General features: G+C 34.5%; 1 protein-coding gene across 2 annotated transcripts in view; it reads right to left on the reverse strand.

Annotated features, from left to right (window-relative positions):
* LOC127970106 (anaphase-promoting complex subunit 1) overlaps nt 1-14,404 on the reverse strand; it is a 65,412-nt gene that overhangs the window by 22,255 nt on the left and 28,753 nt on the right. For both annotated transcript variants that reach the window (XM_052572373.1, XM_052572372.1), the window contains exons 22-31: nt 11,639-11,717; nt 10,366-10,402; nt 10,165-10,238; nt 8,603-8,781; nt 7,575-7,801; nt 7,098-7,216; nt 5,304-5,575; nt 1,498-1,732; nt 1,301-1,392; nt 512-646 (exon numbers count right to left, since the gene is read on the reverse strand). In XM_052572373.1, the coding sequence (XP_052428333.1) occupies nt 512-646; nt 1,301-1,392; nt 1,498-1,732; nt 5,304-5,575; nt 7,098-7,216; nt 7,575-7,801; nt 8,603-8,781; nt 10,165-10,238; nt 10,366-10,402; nt 11,639-11,717 (1,449 nt within the window). The remainder of the gene's footprint in view (nt 1-511; nt 647-1,300; nt 1,393-1,497; nt 1,733-5,303; nt 5,576-7,097; nt 7,217-7,574; nt 7,802-8,602; nt 8,782-10,164; nt 10,239-10,365; nt 10,403-11,638; nt 11,718-14,404) is intronic.

The following is a 14,404-nucleotide window of genomic DNA, read 5'->3' on the forward strand; positions in this document are numbered from 1 at the left end:
AGACATAAATTAATAAAATGAGATTAGATACATTTGTGTTATTTAACATATTTAATTATTGCAGGTTTGAGGTTCTGAATTTGCATTTCACTATTTTAATTCATTTTGATGAATACTAAATTTTTTTTTTTTTTTGCGAGAGGGATGGATTAATGCATATTCACATTTAGTCTAGAACTACATGTTCACACAGCGCACACAACACCTCTGTACATCAGATTTATACTTTATACTTGTATTTCCCCAATATGGGGACAGGAGACTCGTCAGTCATATATATATAAAACTGGGACATTTGACAATTCACCATACTTTTATTCATTGTTACATTCTATTCACTGCACCACAGAAATAGTATGCAGCAGATTGTTGTGTTTTGAACAACCCTTGTTTTTCACACAATAATTTAAACTGTCAAACATGACCACACCAGAGGTGTGGCATTATTCTCAGCACACACAAAAATCTCTAAATGAATACAAGCTCTTTGAAGGTTATGTAATGACTCCACCTTGATCTGATAGCTGGGAGACTTGTGTTTCTCTCTGTTGATGCCAGCATGCATGCGCCGATGACCTCCCACCATATACTGATAGAGCTGCTCGGGCACGTTCAGGTCGGTCATCCCGATCAGGTTACTGCCGTGCTGCAGAGAAGCAGAGGGCAAACAGCTGGGTCAGCGTGGGAATCATTTTGGTTCCCATCTCCCATAGATGCATAGAATGCATGCTCCTGCTGAAAGAGTCTGCATGCTTTTCATAATAAACGCTGCTGCTGCAAAATAAAAATAAATGACTGCAGATGGCATTTCAAATATTATTCATATAATCAGATTTTTCTGGAAATAGCCCATAATTTGTGTGCATGATAATGTGTTTATAAGCACATTTATAATTCACCCTAAAAATATTTTAAACATTTGTACTTGGATCATTTACATAGTTTATCTAAATCTGATTTTATTTTAATTCTACTTTCTTACAATCAAATCAATCTATTCTATTATCAATTTTCTCCTATATCATATTAAAAATATGAATTCAATATTATTATATTATTTCAATATGTTCATAAATAAATTCTACTTCCGAAAGACGTTTTTGAGAAGTTGTACACTGACATGTACAAACTGCACAGGACTAAAGACTATAATGATAGTGTGTGTTAATTTTAGTTCTGTTGAAATAGTGGATAATTTAGTTTTTTTTTGGTCATTCTGCTCCTTCAAGCTGGTTGCGGTTGTTGCTGACTATGCAAGGAAAAGGATAAGATTCGCAAAATGCTTTGGAAACGCACTCACCCCCAGGCAGACCATGCCAAGTGCCAGTCCTGCTGCTAGGGAGTAGGACTCCCTATCCGTACAGTACTCCATCTCAGGACCAGGTGGACGTCCTTGGGAACAAAACAACTCAGATATGACACTAAACTCAACAATTCAATCATGAATGTGCACAACTGAGAACAGCTCTCTCATGTGATGGCATCATTCACACTGACCGATCTCTGCCAGTAAGACCTCTGCGTTGTGCCGATGGCCAGTGCCCTGGTAAACCAGACCGATGCCAACAACAGCGGCCACTTGCACGCTGTGAGGCACATCCAGCTCTGTGGAGGTGGGCGGCAGCAGCGCGGGTATGTGGATGCTTAGCAGACGGGTGATGGACATGTCCATGGTGCCCAGTTTGGCAGCAGAAACACCCAGCAGCAGCCCGATACTCGTCATCTCATGACCCTGAGTCAAAGGAGACAAGACACAACCATGTCATTAAATGCTCATGAGTTATAACATAGGCCAAATAATAAAAAAGACCAAATAAATATAATAATAATAATTATTATTAAGTATATCATTTGGTTAATATATAGCAATATAGAAATAATACAAATTGTGTATACAGAACATTGTTTACATATTATTAGTAGATTAATTAATTTTGTTATACATAAAATAGTTTTTGAAAAATAGATTAGTATATGAACCATATCAAAAATGATTAGAAATATCATGAAATAATACAATTAAAATACAATTAAATTATATGATAATGTTAATATTCATTACATGATTATAATGTATTATTTATTCCTTACATCATAAAAATTATACCTATACAAAGATACTTTTATATTTATAAAAAAATATGTTGACTAAAATTGTTAATTTAAAATATTCATATAAATATTTTATATATATAAACTAGTGATGCACCGGTTGACCGGCCATAAATCGGAACTGGACGTTGTTTGCTTAAAATACACGATCGGCAATCGCCGGTTTTTGGTCTTTTTTCGGCCGATTTTTCCGGAAGTGCGCCCGCGTGCACAGACTACATTGTAATCATGTCAGTTGTGTGGAAGTATTTCGAAATCTGTGTGCAGGACACGGGCAATCAGCACTGGTAGCGCAGAGCTACATGTCTGAAGCACAGATAGCAGGAAGCGAAACCGCCGACTGCACAAAATAAGAGTCCCTTTCCTGCTCACTGAAGCTGTGCGAGTGCACTGTACCTGTTCGCGCCCTGGACAGGCGGAGACAGTGAAGGGATGTTCGGTTCAACTTCTCGTGTGTTGGATGAGAAACGAAATGGACTAAATTGTAAATTTTTTTTTTTTTTTTTAAGTATAACTTGCATGCATGTTTGAAAAGCCAGAAGTAAATGTCGGTTCTGTATAGGATGATTATATTACCTTAAAATTATATAGACTAAATTTGATTTTAAAATCACCTGTTGTAGCACACTGAAAAAGTGTTTCATTCATCCAATTAAAAAATATCTAGGGTAATGATCACATCTTTATTTTTTAACTTGAGACAATAGTTATTTATTTTTCATTGGCTCAAGTAAAAAAATATAGATGTGAATCGTTACCTTATTTTTTTTTTTTTCAAATTGGATGAATGAAACACTTTGAATCTTTGTTTTAACATTATTAGATTATAACTTGTTGGAATAATATTTATATAGCATACCTTTATTTAGTCTCACTGGTAAAGACCTTGTTTTAAATTTAAAACCAAATTTAAAAACGAAAACACACTGAATGCTGATGCTGAATGTATGTTGATTGTGGTGTTTGGACTGTTGAACTATGCAGTTGTTGCCTTTAATTTCACATGGTCACAGTTAAGCTTTTAATTTAAGGCCAGTTCTCTGTAGTTTCAACCCAATTCAAAAACAATAGCTAAATGCTGATGTCTGTACCATCTATGTTTGTATTGAATGTAGGCTACTTACTGTGCAGTTACTGCTGTTCATTTCAGATGGTTACCGTTATTGCTTTCAATAGCCAAAACAGTTTGGCCTACTAAATACCAAACAAACATCTTGTTTATGCACACCTTCCTTCTTTCTTGTTTGTTGCTTAAAGAGTAAAAAAAAACAAAAAAAAAACAGAAAATCGGAAATCGGTATCGGCAAGTTTGCTTGTTTACAAAATCGGTGTCACAATTTTTTCAAGCAGCAATGACTTATATCCTACAGTATTGTCCCAAGTATTGCAAGTTAGATTAGCAACATGGAACACTGTAGAGTCAGGTCTGTGCTTTTTGCATAAATTTTCATGTGGTGCATGTGTTGCTGCCTATGTAGAGCACTGCAAATCAGTCACTTGAGTTCAATTACAGTTGGATGCTGTATTATAAAACAGCTCCTTATGAAGCCAGCATAGAGCCAGGCAGGTTTTAAAGCAGAGTCAGTGTGTCCATGTCTCATGATCTGACCAAACATCTTGTAATTTCTCTCCATTCAAGCACAGAATGGATTTAGAGGGAGATGTGCAACCTTGCGACTCAATTAACACTTAATTCATTCATTAAACTCACACATTCATTCATTTTTACATGTGCATGAAGTAAAACAGGATGTTTTTCTACCAGATTCTTGTAAAATCGGCAAGAGTACTATCGGAGACTAGAAAGCACGGCCGCAGATCTCAGTGTGAGAGCGGGCAATGTAAACACCAAACTAGCTAAAGGCTCGATATAGCTTATAGATTACAGATACGCTCAGCGACCACAGAAAGTATCAACAAAGCATGGCCTGACTGGAAATGAGAGAGCAGCGCACGTTACTGCCCTGTGAACTGTCAGAATGAAACTCAGCTCTACGTTTGTCTTTCATGTGAGAAAAACAACAGGATGAGAGCAAAAACCCCAGAAAACATGCAAACCTGACAGCTCCGATGCTAAAAATGGCGAGATAGGAGAATTACAAGGAGGAAGGGAGGTCTTGTTTTCAGGAAAAGCCTCAATGAACTGTAGGTCCATGAGGAGGAAGAAATAAGTTAGGGATGCATGATATATCGGTCACCATATCGGTATCGGCCGATAAATATTAATTTTAATGTTAACGTTATCGAACCGATACGAACATTTTGCCAATATATTAAAGCTGATAAATAATGCTTTATTCCTTGCAGACACACTGTTGGTGATGATAGTTTTTAAATGCTTGAAATATTATTGGAATCACTTCGAAAAGTTAAATACAGTGAAGTGCAACAGGTGCAGGCCAAGTCTGTCATAATATAATGAGAACATTACTGTTAAATAATGTTATTTAATCTTTGTGTGTTTGCGTTTAAGTGCCTTGCTAAAGGAAGAGCGCATTCACAATGCAGCTGCAGTTAAGTTTGCTTGTGCATTTGCAGCATTTTGTACATATAGAAGTTGTAATATGTTTATGTTGTATAAATATCGGCTCAATCTCATATCTGATTAATCTAAAATTTATAATGCAATCATACTAATGCATATTCAAAAAAATATATATATATTTGTGTGTACTATACATTTGTATGATTATTAGGGGAAAATAAAACTTAACTACAAATAATATTATTAAAATAATTTGTATTTGTTGAAATCTGATATAAATTAAATTATACATTTCAGATGAAAAAAATTTGAAATGATGCCTTTGCATCTATATGTAAGCACTAACTGGAAAAAGCGAATAAAAAAATGAATGCAGTCTATCTTAATATTATACATATATATGTATTCATATTCAAAAATATATTCATTTAAAAATGACAACAAAAAAACGAAAATTAATTTATATTAAAATTAACTTAAACATGAAAATATAAAAATAAAAGCCAATTCAAAATATTAATAAAAATATTAACAATTATTCTATAATACTAAATAATAAAAAATGAAATATCACTGGACCATGAAGAGTGACATCATATTCTTTTGCCCTCATTGACTGCAGTTTCGCTCTCTAGACATAAAACTAAGTATTGATGTTCATAATCACTTCATTCATCAAAACCTCCCATCAGAGGCTGTAACTGACCTTGGTGAGGTAGTCATGGATGTTAAGTGTTGCTAGTTTAGTCAGGTGGCCGTTGAGGCCCAGGGCCATGAGGAAACCGGCGTATTCATTGGCCAGGTCAGCACTTTTGGGTTTGTTGTACGCAATCCAGGCAGATTCCACCTGAGAGGCAGGGGCGATCTTAAGACCAGCCGCAACACCGTTGTGAAAGCTGGGCCAGCTGGTCATGTTGGGCGGCACATCGATGTTACCGCTGTTCAGGTCCACCATGGTATTCCTGGGAGGAGCGCGGCCTGGTGTAGAAGACAAAAGAGAAGGGACATTATATTCACACTGCATTGTTAGCTGGGTTCAGCAAAAATGACACATAATATAAGATAATGGTGACAACGTGAGGAAAGACAAAAAGGCAGCATTTATCAGTGCCCTATAGCTAGTAAATTACAGAGGAAGAGGTTTTTCAATAAAAACTACACTTTAAAGCATTAACTAAAATGTCTGTGCTTTCCATGCAAAACTTGCCATAGCAATGCACGGGTGTGGTGAGTGCATAAAAAAAAAATCTATGTATGATCTATGTATGTTATGAATTGCATATAAAATATCCATTCATTTGTATCACAGTTTTTAACTAAATAAACAAATTTGATGCAAATTTGTCAGTCATACATTAATAAAACAGGTCAGATTTCTGCAATAGGACTAAAAAACTGGATTCGTTTTAAAAACACAATAACCATGTTTATATATTCATCATCAATAAATCCCATCTGTTTCAATTTCAAACATTATATAACTGAATATCGCTCTATATTCAATATTTTCACAATGTTCATACTGTTTAACTGAAACTGATCGGTTTTCATAATGATCAGATCTATTATGACTCTAAGTCATTTGGATAAATGCACTTTGAAAACATGATTTCTTTTTAAGAAATAACGAATCAAAAATCAGATGCAGATTGTAAATATACACTAGATAGAGTGCAGAAATCTTTCCCGTTTCTTACCTGGGTCATTATTTGATTAGCATTAAATGGTGAATATTTTATACAAAAATTAGTACTGGACAACAATTAATCATTATTAATCGCATCCAAAATAAAAGTGTTTGTGTATATTATATATGTCTGAGTACTGTGCATATTCCTTATGTATATATATATATACACATACACACACACACACACATACATGTATTTATTTTACAAAAAATATGTTGTTTATATATTAAATATTTATAATACAAATTCTATTAATATAAATATATACTTGTAAACAAATGTTAATATTTTCTAAATATATACAATGTACTGTATGTGTGTTTTCATATATTCATAAACGTACAAAATACACACATATTAAATAAAAACTTATTTTCGATTCGATTAATCATGATTAATCGTTGCCCAACACTAGTTAAAATGGAAATTTTATACGCAAATCAAATACATAAATCTTACATTTTTTTATTTTTGGGTGTTCTGGGTCATTACTTGGTATCCCAGTTTGAAAAAGGCCATCCAAAACTTGATTGTTGGTGAGCAACATATGAGCAATGGTGTTGCTTTCCTTAAAAAAATAGCAGAGACCACTAAGGGTCCTGGACAAACGTTTTCTTTTCAACTGACGCGAAATTGTGGAAGATGCTGAAAGATATAACACTGTGGTGGGAATGGTGGGAAATTTGCAACGTCTGGGCACACTTACTGCCAAACAAAATTCAACAGGGCTCTTAAAAACTGCATTGCTAGCCCTGTAAAACTATTCATTAGGACACTTCAAAAGCATGGGCGGTGGTTTATGAAAGTACCAGTCAGGTTGAGTTTGGGCACAGGCAGTGGCTCGGTTGGCACAGGATGGTATGAGAAAAGAGTAAAGAGTCCCCGTCCCACCGGAAGAGCCATGGTGCGCTGGCACAACTGCAGCAGCCTGCAACAAAAATAAGTAGAGCAATGCTGAATTCAGGTGGACAGAATGGCACAGATTTAGAGATACACACTAACAGAGTGCATTTCAGCATATTTGTGTTTACGTTCTTCACTTAGTTCTTTAATTAAAGATACTTTCAGAAAGCTACACTCTTAAAAATAGGAAGGTTAAAAAAAGCAGTAACACTTATTGGCAGCGAAGCCACAGAAGAATCATCTACAGTTCCTAAAATAACCCTTTTTTCCTATTCTAAATAATCTTTTTCCATTATAAAGAAAACCTTTTGTGGAATGGAAAAATGCATGGAACCATAGATGCCAATAAAGAACATTTTGTTTTGCATACTGAGTATGCTCACTTGTTCTCTTTCTCCTCAATGTACTCATGGTCACTGACTTCAGGCAGGTGGGGCACATTGACCCGGATGGGTCTGGAGCTCTGGAGCAGACGGCGGACCTCCTGCACCCTCAGATCCTGACTCCAGATCAGGCCTGTCACCTCAGGGTGCAGGTCAGTCATACCATCCTCCTCCTCGTCTGCTTCACTGGTGACTGGTGGCTCAAGCATAACATTCAGACCCACAGTCTACAGAAAACACAAACACACTCAATGTTAAGCGTGGACAATTCAGTTCTTTTATAATTACTTTATAATGCAGCATTTCATCACTTCAGAATTACAGTAATTGCACTAGAAAATACTGGTCTAAAATACCATCTTCAGCTCTATTCAGACAAAAGTTGTTTTAACTGGGGACGGGAGATATTTTCAGCAAAGCCACCATCCAGGAGACAATACTTCAACATTGTTTTTAGAAAGGCAAAAATAGCTTTATACATTTGTTTTTAGCCCTGCTAAGGTTTCCGACACTTTGTATGATAATGAATACGCAAGTGTGAACGTATGAATAAAATAAGTAACATTTTTAATTAGAAGCACGATCCAAATAAAAGCAACAGCTAAAATAGCCAGGCAATAGCCTTTTGTAAAATGTTTTCGTCTTGTATGACTTATTCTTTTACTTTTGTCTTGCTACAGTATAATTTATCTGGTAAAAACAGTGCTGCTACTGTTAACTAAAACTATGTTGAGCATTATTAAAAATACTGAAATAAATGTAAATATTAAATGAAAAACTTGACCTTAAAAAAATTCAAAGGTGAAGTACTAAAACTGAAAAATAAAGTGAAAATATTTTTAAAAAGCACTAAAACTAATGAAAATTACAAAGGCACAAACTGATCCAAAATTAGAATGAAAACTGAAAATTTGTCAAATAAAAGCTGATACTCATTAATACTAATATATTAAGACTTTTCATACTAATAAACCAATGATAATACAAAAACAAGATCTAGTTTCTTTACATCTGATTCACTTTCTCACCGATTTACGATTGGCCAGGGTCACTTTGTGAGCTTGTCTGGTCAGGTCCTGTCGTCCAATCAGAGCGCAGACCTCCTCAGACCAATCAGAGCAGGGCTGTTCTCTGCACTGGTAGATGGCGTCTCTGATTGGCAGAGCCACACCAAATGGAACGGACTCCAGATCCTTCAGTGTAAATCCTGCGTTGTAAAAAAAGCATGTAAAATAGTGTGTAGTCACAAGTCCCATGACAGGATATAAGACTGTATATATCTAATCTAATGTAAACTAAAGTAAACCAACAGATACTGTCACGGCATAGCAACATAATCATGCAAAGTAAAACTCAGGTAGAACGGTTTACATGTTTATATCTAGCTTATATGAAAGAACGAAAGACTTTAAGGAAATTCTATCACCCCCTTGAGTACTGCAGTTTGTTACCATCAGAGAAACAACAATGCGTGTAAAATACAGGACTGTGTGATTACAATGTGCTGGCCAATAGGGCTATAGATCAGATTGTTTGTCATGATACGATATGATACGATATTGATATTTTAAACAACCATCAAAATTTGTCATAACTCACAAATGCAAACATAACATAACATGTATATTTATCTCTTCCACAGTTGGGATATTTGCAACAAAAAAAACAGGCCTACAGTTTTTTTGTTTTTGTTTTTTATAATAAAGAAAATAAATAATTGAAAAAAAGACAAATCTTAAGAAATGACAATAGTCAAGACAGTTTTTCAGGCTTCTGTGCTAAAATATGCAATGTGTAAAATAATGTAAATCCACCTTAGGAAACAACACAAACGAGGTACTACAGTGTAGAAAAATTTATAAAAATAAATAAATCTGTTAATATTTTTCGCTGCATCTACTACGGGCTCAAGGCTAAAAATATTTTCTACAGATAACAAGTTTACAAGAAATAGCAGAAAATAAAAATAATATAGCAAAGACACAAATGAAATAAACAGTGCTTTTGAGGTAGATCTAAAATGAATTTTCAGGTACAGAAACGTAATAATCAAATGTAAAAACACTGCATCGTCAATGTATAAATTAAATATAGATTAATCCTTATAAAAGTTAAGCCAAAATCAGTGAGGAATTTTCTTCTTTGACAGAAATTTTCTATTAGTCTACTTTAACTTTAAAAGGAAAGCACAAATCAAATATATTAATACACATGCATTTTCTTTCTCAACAGTTTACGTTAAGACATAGGGCTAACCGACTGTGTTTACTAGGATATTCAACAAGACGCACATGTTGATTTAATTCTCACAAGCGCTCAACAATTCTGTCTATCTCAAACGTCTTTTAAGCTCAACCTTCACGCAGTCTTAGCATCCTGGCACGTTAGTTTGAATGAGAATGCACACTTTGCCGGTAATGCATAGACATATATAGGTGAAAATGTGGACAGTTTCAAAATAAGGTGCATATTTATACTAAAGATAGATATATTTTACATGTGGTGTTTACATTTCATAGATGTGTCTATCTCTACTGGCCAAGCACTCGTATTTGCATGTGTGTACTTGTGTTGATGGTGTCACTCTGACCTGCAGAGGTCAACCACACCACCAGCTTCTCAGCCAGGGATCCAGATGAAGGAGCAGTCTTCACGCTGCTCTGCCTGTGAAACACACCCCACAATCAAACACACTGGAGAAACTAAATCAGCTGACGAGAATTTATGAGCCGAGACTTATCTAGAAAAACAAACATAAGGCCACATGACTTTAATCGTAAACCAAAGGTACCTTCTCAGAAAAGGATCACTCGTGTTTTTCTTTTGCCCTGCGTAAACATGGACCAAAAAAAAAAAAGTTAAAACAAGGATACACTAATCTACCGTAATCATTTTCCCTGGTTTTTGCATTATCAAATGTATTTGAAATGCTAGAGAATGAAAAAAAAAATATATATTACAATTCAATAGATTAGGGCCAGAAAAAAAAAAAAAGTAAAGAAATTAATACTTTAATTCAGAAGGAAGCATTAAATTGATCAAAAGTGACAAAGATGTTCATAATAGTACAAAACATTTCCATTTCCAATAAATGGTGTGCTTATGAATTTTATATTTATCCTTAAACAAAAATATAAAGCAGCCCAACTGTTTCTTGATCATCAAATCAGCATAGAAGAATGATTTCTGAAAGATCATGTGACGCTGAAGACTGGAGGAATGTTGAAAATTCAGCTTTGTATCACAGGAATACATTATATTTTATAATATATTAAAATGGAAGACTACTCTTTCTCTGTATAAATAAATGCAGCCTTACTTAAGACTTCTTTTTAAAAAAAACATTAAATCTTACCATCTCCCAAACTATCCAACAGTAGCATAGGCTTGAAAAATAAATAAATAAATAAACTATAAAATACGCTGATCATCTGATAAGGCCTAATGAAAACTATCCACATATAACAATTATTATAGAAACAGTCCCCAGACTCTGTATGTCTAAAATACATTTTATATACAAATATTTGTGATTTACAAATGTTTGTGAATTGTATTTTCTTCTATTATTATTACAACATATAAATATATATTACGCAGTTAAAAGCAACACTAATGTAAATCAAGAAACACAAACAAACTTATGCACAATTTAAAAAAAAACATTACATAAATTGTTGCATAAATTGGACAATTTTTACAATAACAATTTTTTTAATGACTTATGCAAAATTTGAGTTTAATGCAAAAGGCCCTTAACGTGCAAAATTATTTCTTTAATCTAAAATAGCCCATGCCAGATCAACACATTTACTCAGAAAAGAGAAAACTGAATTTTCTGTTTGGTCTAGCCTCATAATTTTGATGAACAATCTAGTTTTACGATACATAGTATTAGTACCAGACAAAAAGTTTACATCTGTGCATCCAAATTATACCACGTGCAATGTCATAAATAAATGATTTAATCCTCCTATTTATTGCTTGGCAGGAAGTCTAGTGCCAGGCCTGAGGACAGTTAAGAGCCTCTCATTAGCCTCTAATCTCACACACATGCAGCCCACCTGCTGACAGCCTGGAGAGGTACTTCAACATGTTTGTCGAGATCGCATCCTCATCCCCGACCACGTACAGGGCATAACTCTGAGAGACAGACAGACAGGAAGAGGACAGGGCATAAAGAGAGTTAGTATTAGCAGTGGGACAGCACCTGTGTGGTTTTGGTTTGCTGCTGTAATGACAGTCGAAGGGGAGAATGAACATGTTTCATCATGATGCGATGCATGAGCGCAGTCATCAACCACACACATGACTGCATGCATGAAAACCACAGATCACAGGTAATATGGCTCATTCAAAACATCAATTTCAAATGCAGCCAAGAAATGTAAATTATTGTGTAAAAAGCACAAAAAAAAAAAAATCACCAAAATGCAAGAATCATAAATGAAGCAGAAAGACAGTATGGAGTTACTGACATGATATGGGTTTTAAATCTGTTCCAATATTTTTTTTAGTTAACTATAACTTTTAAAACAGATTTTTATTAAGTGAAAAAGCTAAAATACTGCAATGAAAAATGCGAAATGTTTCATTTGCAACTAGATGAAATAAGCTTAAGCTGAAGAACTGAAATATATCTAAAATCCAAATAAATCAAATTATCAAACAAAAACTAATAAAATGACCAAAATACAGTTGAGAAATAAAGCTGGAAGAATGGATTTATTTATAGCCTCGAATGTTCAGGTTTAGCCCCAATGGGGTTAACTTAAACTAAAACTATTTAAAAAAATAATAATAGAAACATTTTTGTTAACTGAAAGCAGAAACATAAAATATAAAAAATAAAATGAAAAACCTACACAAAATGACTTTTTATTTTGAGTTTATGCTAAAGTACTAAAATTAGCTGAAACTACTAAAATTAATGGAAATAAAACTGAAATAAAAATAAATTAAAACTATTTAGAAATATCCTTAAAAAAAAGCCAAAAAGCACATAACTTACTAAAAATATAACTAAAAAATAACCATGAAAACTACAATGAAAAAAATCTGAAAATAAAGCTAATTCAAAAATATGAACAAAAACTATAACAGTATAATAATAAAATGGTAAATGTTACTAAAACAACACTTATCTTTCATTGACCAAGTTAACTAGTTTAACATACTAGAGACTTAGGCAAAACTCTGAATGTATTTGAAATCACTAAATACCTGATCAACTTTGGCACATCAAACAACCAGTGTTTCTCACAACCTGGTAATTTTTAAATACTTCTGAACAGACTATAAATATAAAAGGCAGACACTAGATAGGAAGCGTCCAAAGTTGTAAATTAAAGGTTCTCCGAGCATGTTTTACACACATTTCACGAATACCGTTTCAGTCTTTCAACTTCAAAATTTAGATTTTAATTCAACGTGATTTGAGTGAAAGTTAAGGTGAAAATTATTTAAATGCAAGTCTAACACCATTTGATTTTCTACAGGAAAGATATGGCTCCAATTCTGTTTTTTTCAATGTCTGAGCCTAAGGGCCAATTCACCGGTTTAAGTGTCTAAACAGGTGAAAATCTTAAGTCTGATATCTTAGAAAAAGAACGCCAGACTTCTCCTCAACACGCTCTATGTACTGCATGAGCCACAGTCATGCTGATGCTGTCCTTAGCAATTACCACTAAATATAACAGGGAGAAAGAAAGGGGATGGGAAAGAGAGAGAGGCAGTGGGAGTGTAAGTACTGAGGGATCAAATGGATGCTCTAATGTTCTGGACTCTAATCTAAGGGACGGGAACGGTGGGGTAAACAAGGCCCATAATTGCGTAACGGTTTGTCAGCACCTCGGTGGGGTTGTGCGTCACTTCGCTTTGCCTGATGGAAGGAAGTAGAAAACAAACACACACATCATGACACCATCGACCTCCATGATCGTCCTCTCCAGTGATTCAGACCACCACTTCCAGGGACTAACCGAGGTGGTACACACACGCAGGACGCGGAGGATGCCCAGGGACGACTCGGTGCTCACAAAATGTCATTATGATTAGCTTGGAGCACTTTGCCATCTAACTGCTTGACATTTATATAGAACATGTGTGAGTTAAGGGCAGGACACCCGGTTCATCTGCTCACTGTTAGCGCCCCCTGTTGGGCATCATCCAACACCAGTTCAGAAGTTTGGGGCCAGTTCGATTGTTTAAAAAAATAATAATTCTTTAATTTAAAATAGACCTAGTCATGTGATCAAAAGTGACAGCAAATGCATTTATAATGTCACAAAAGATTTCTATTTAATGCATGCTCTTTTGAACTTTGTTCCGCAAAAATACGAAGCAGCACAATGGTTTTAAATATTGATAATAATGAGAAATGTTTCTTGAGCGGCAAATCAGAACCTGAATGATTTCTGAAGGATCACGTGACACAGGACTGGAGTAATGATGCTGAAAATTCAGTTCTTCATCACAGGAATTAATTTCTTTTTACACTACATCTAAATAAAAAAACTGTTATATTAAAAAGTAATATTTTTGCACTTTATTTCTGATTTTACTGTATTTTTTTATTATATAATTGCAGCCTCAGTGAGCATAAGAAACCTCTTATGAATACAAAAATCTTACCTTTAACATTTTAAACAGTGTCTGCAATGTTTTGGGATTGAAAACCAGATTTTAAATGTAGTCTACTCTCTAAATTACTAGAACGTCTATCTCCAGTTCCGTAGTTGGTCACAGTCAGCAGCCAGGCAGTAATAACACTAAGGGTTAAACAAGGCTTCATTTCGAGATAGACATCATTGAAATTAATGACAGCTTTC

This window comes from Carassius gibelio, chromosome B13 (assembly GCF_023724105.1).
Source record: "Carassius gibelio isolate Cgi1373 ecotype wild population from Czech Republic chromosome B13, carGib1.2-hapl.c, whole genome shotgun sequence".
Taxonomy (NCBI): domain Eukaryota; kingdom Metazoa; phylum Chordata; class Actinopteri; order Cypriniformes; family Cyprinidae; genus Carassius; species Carassius gibelio.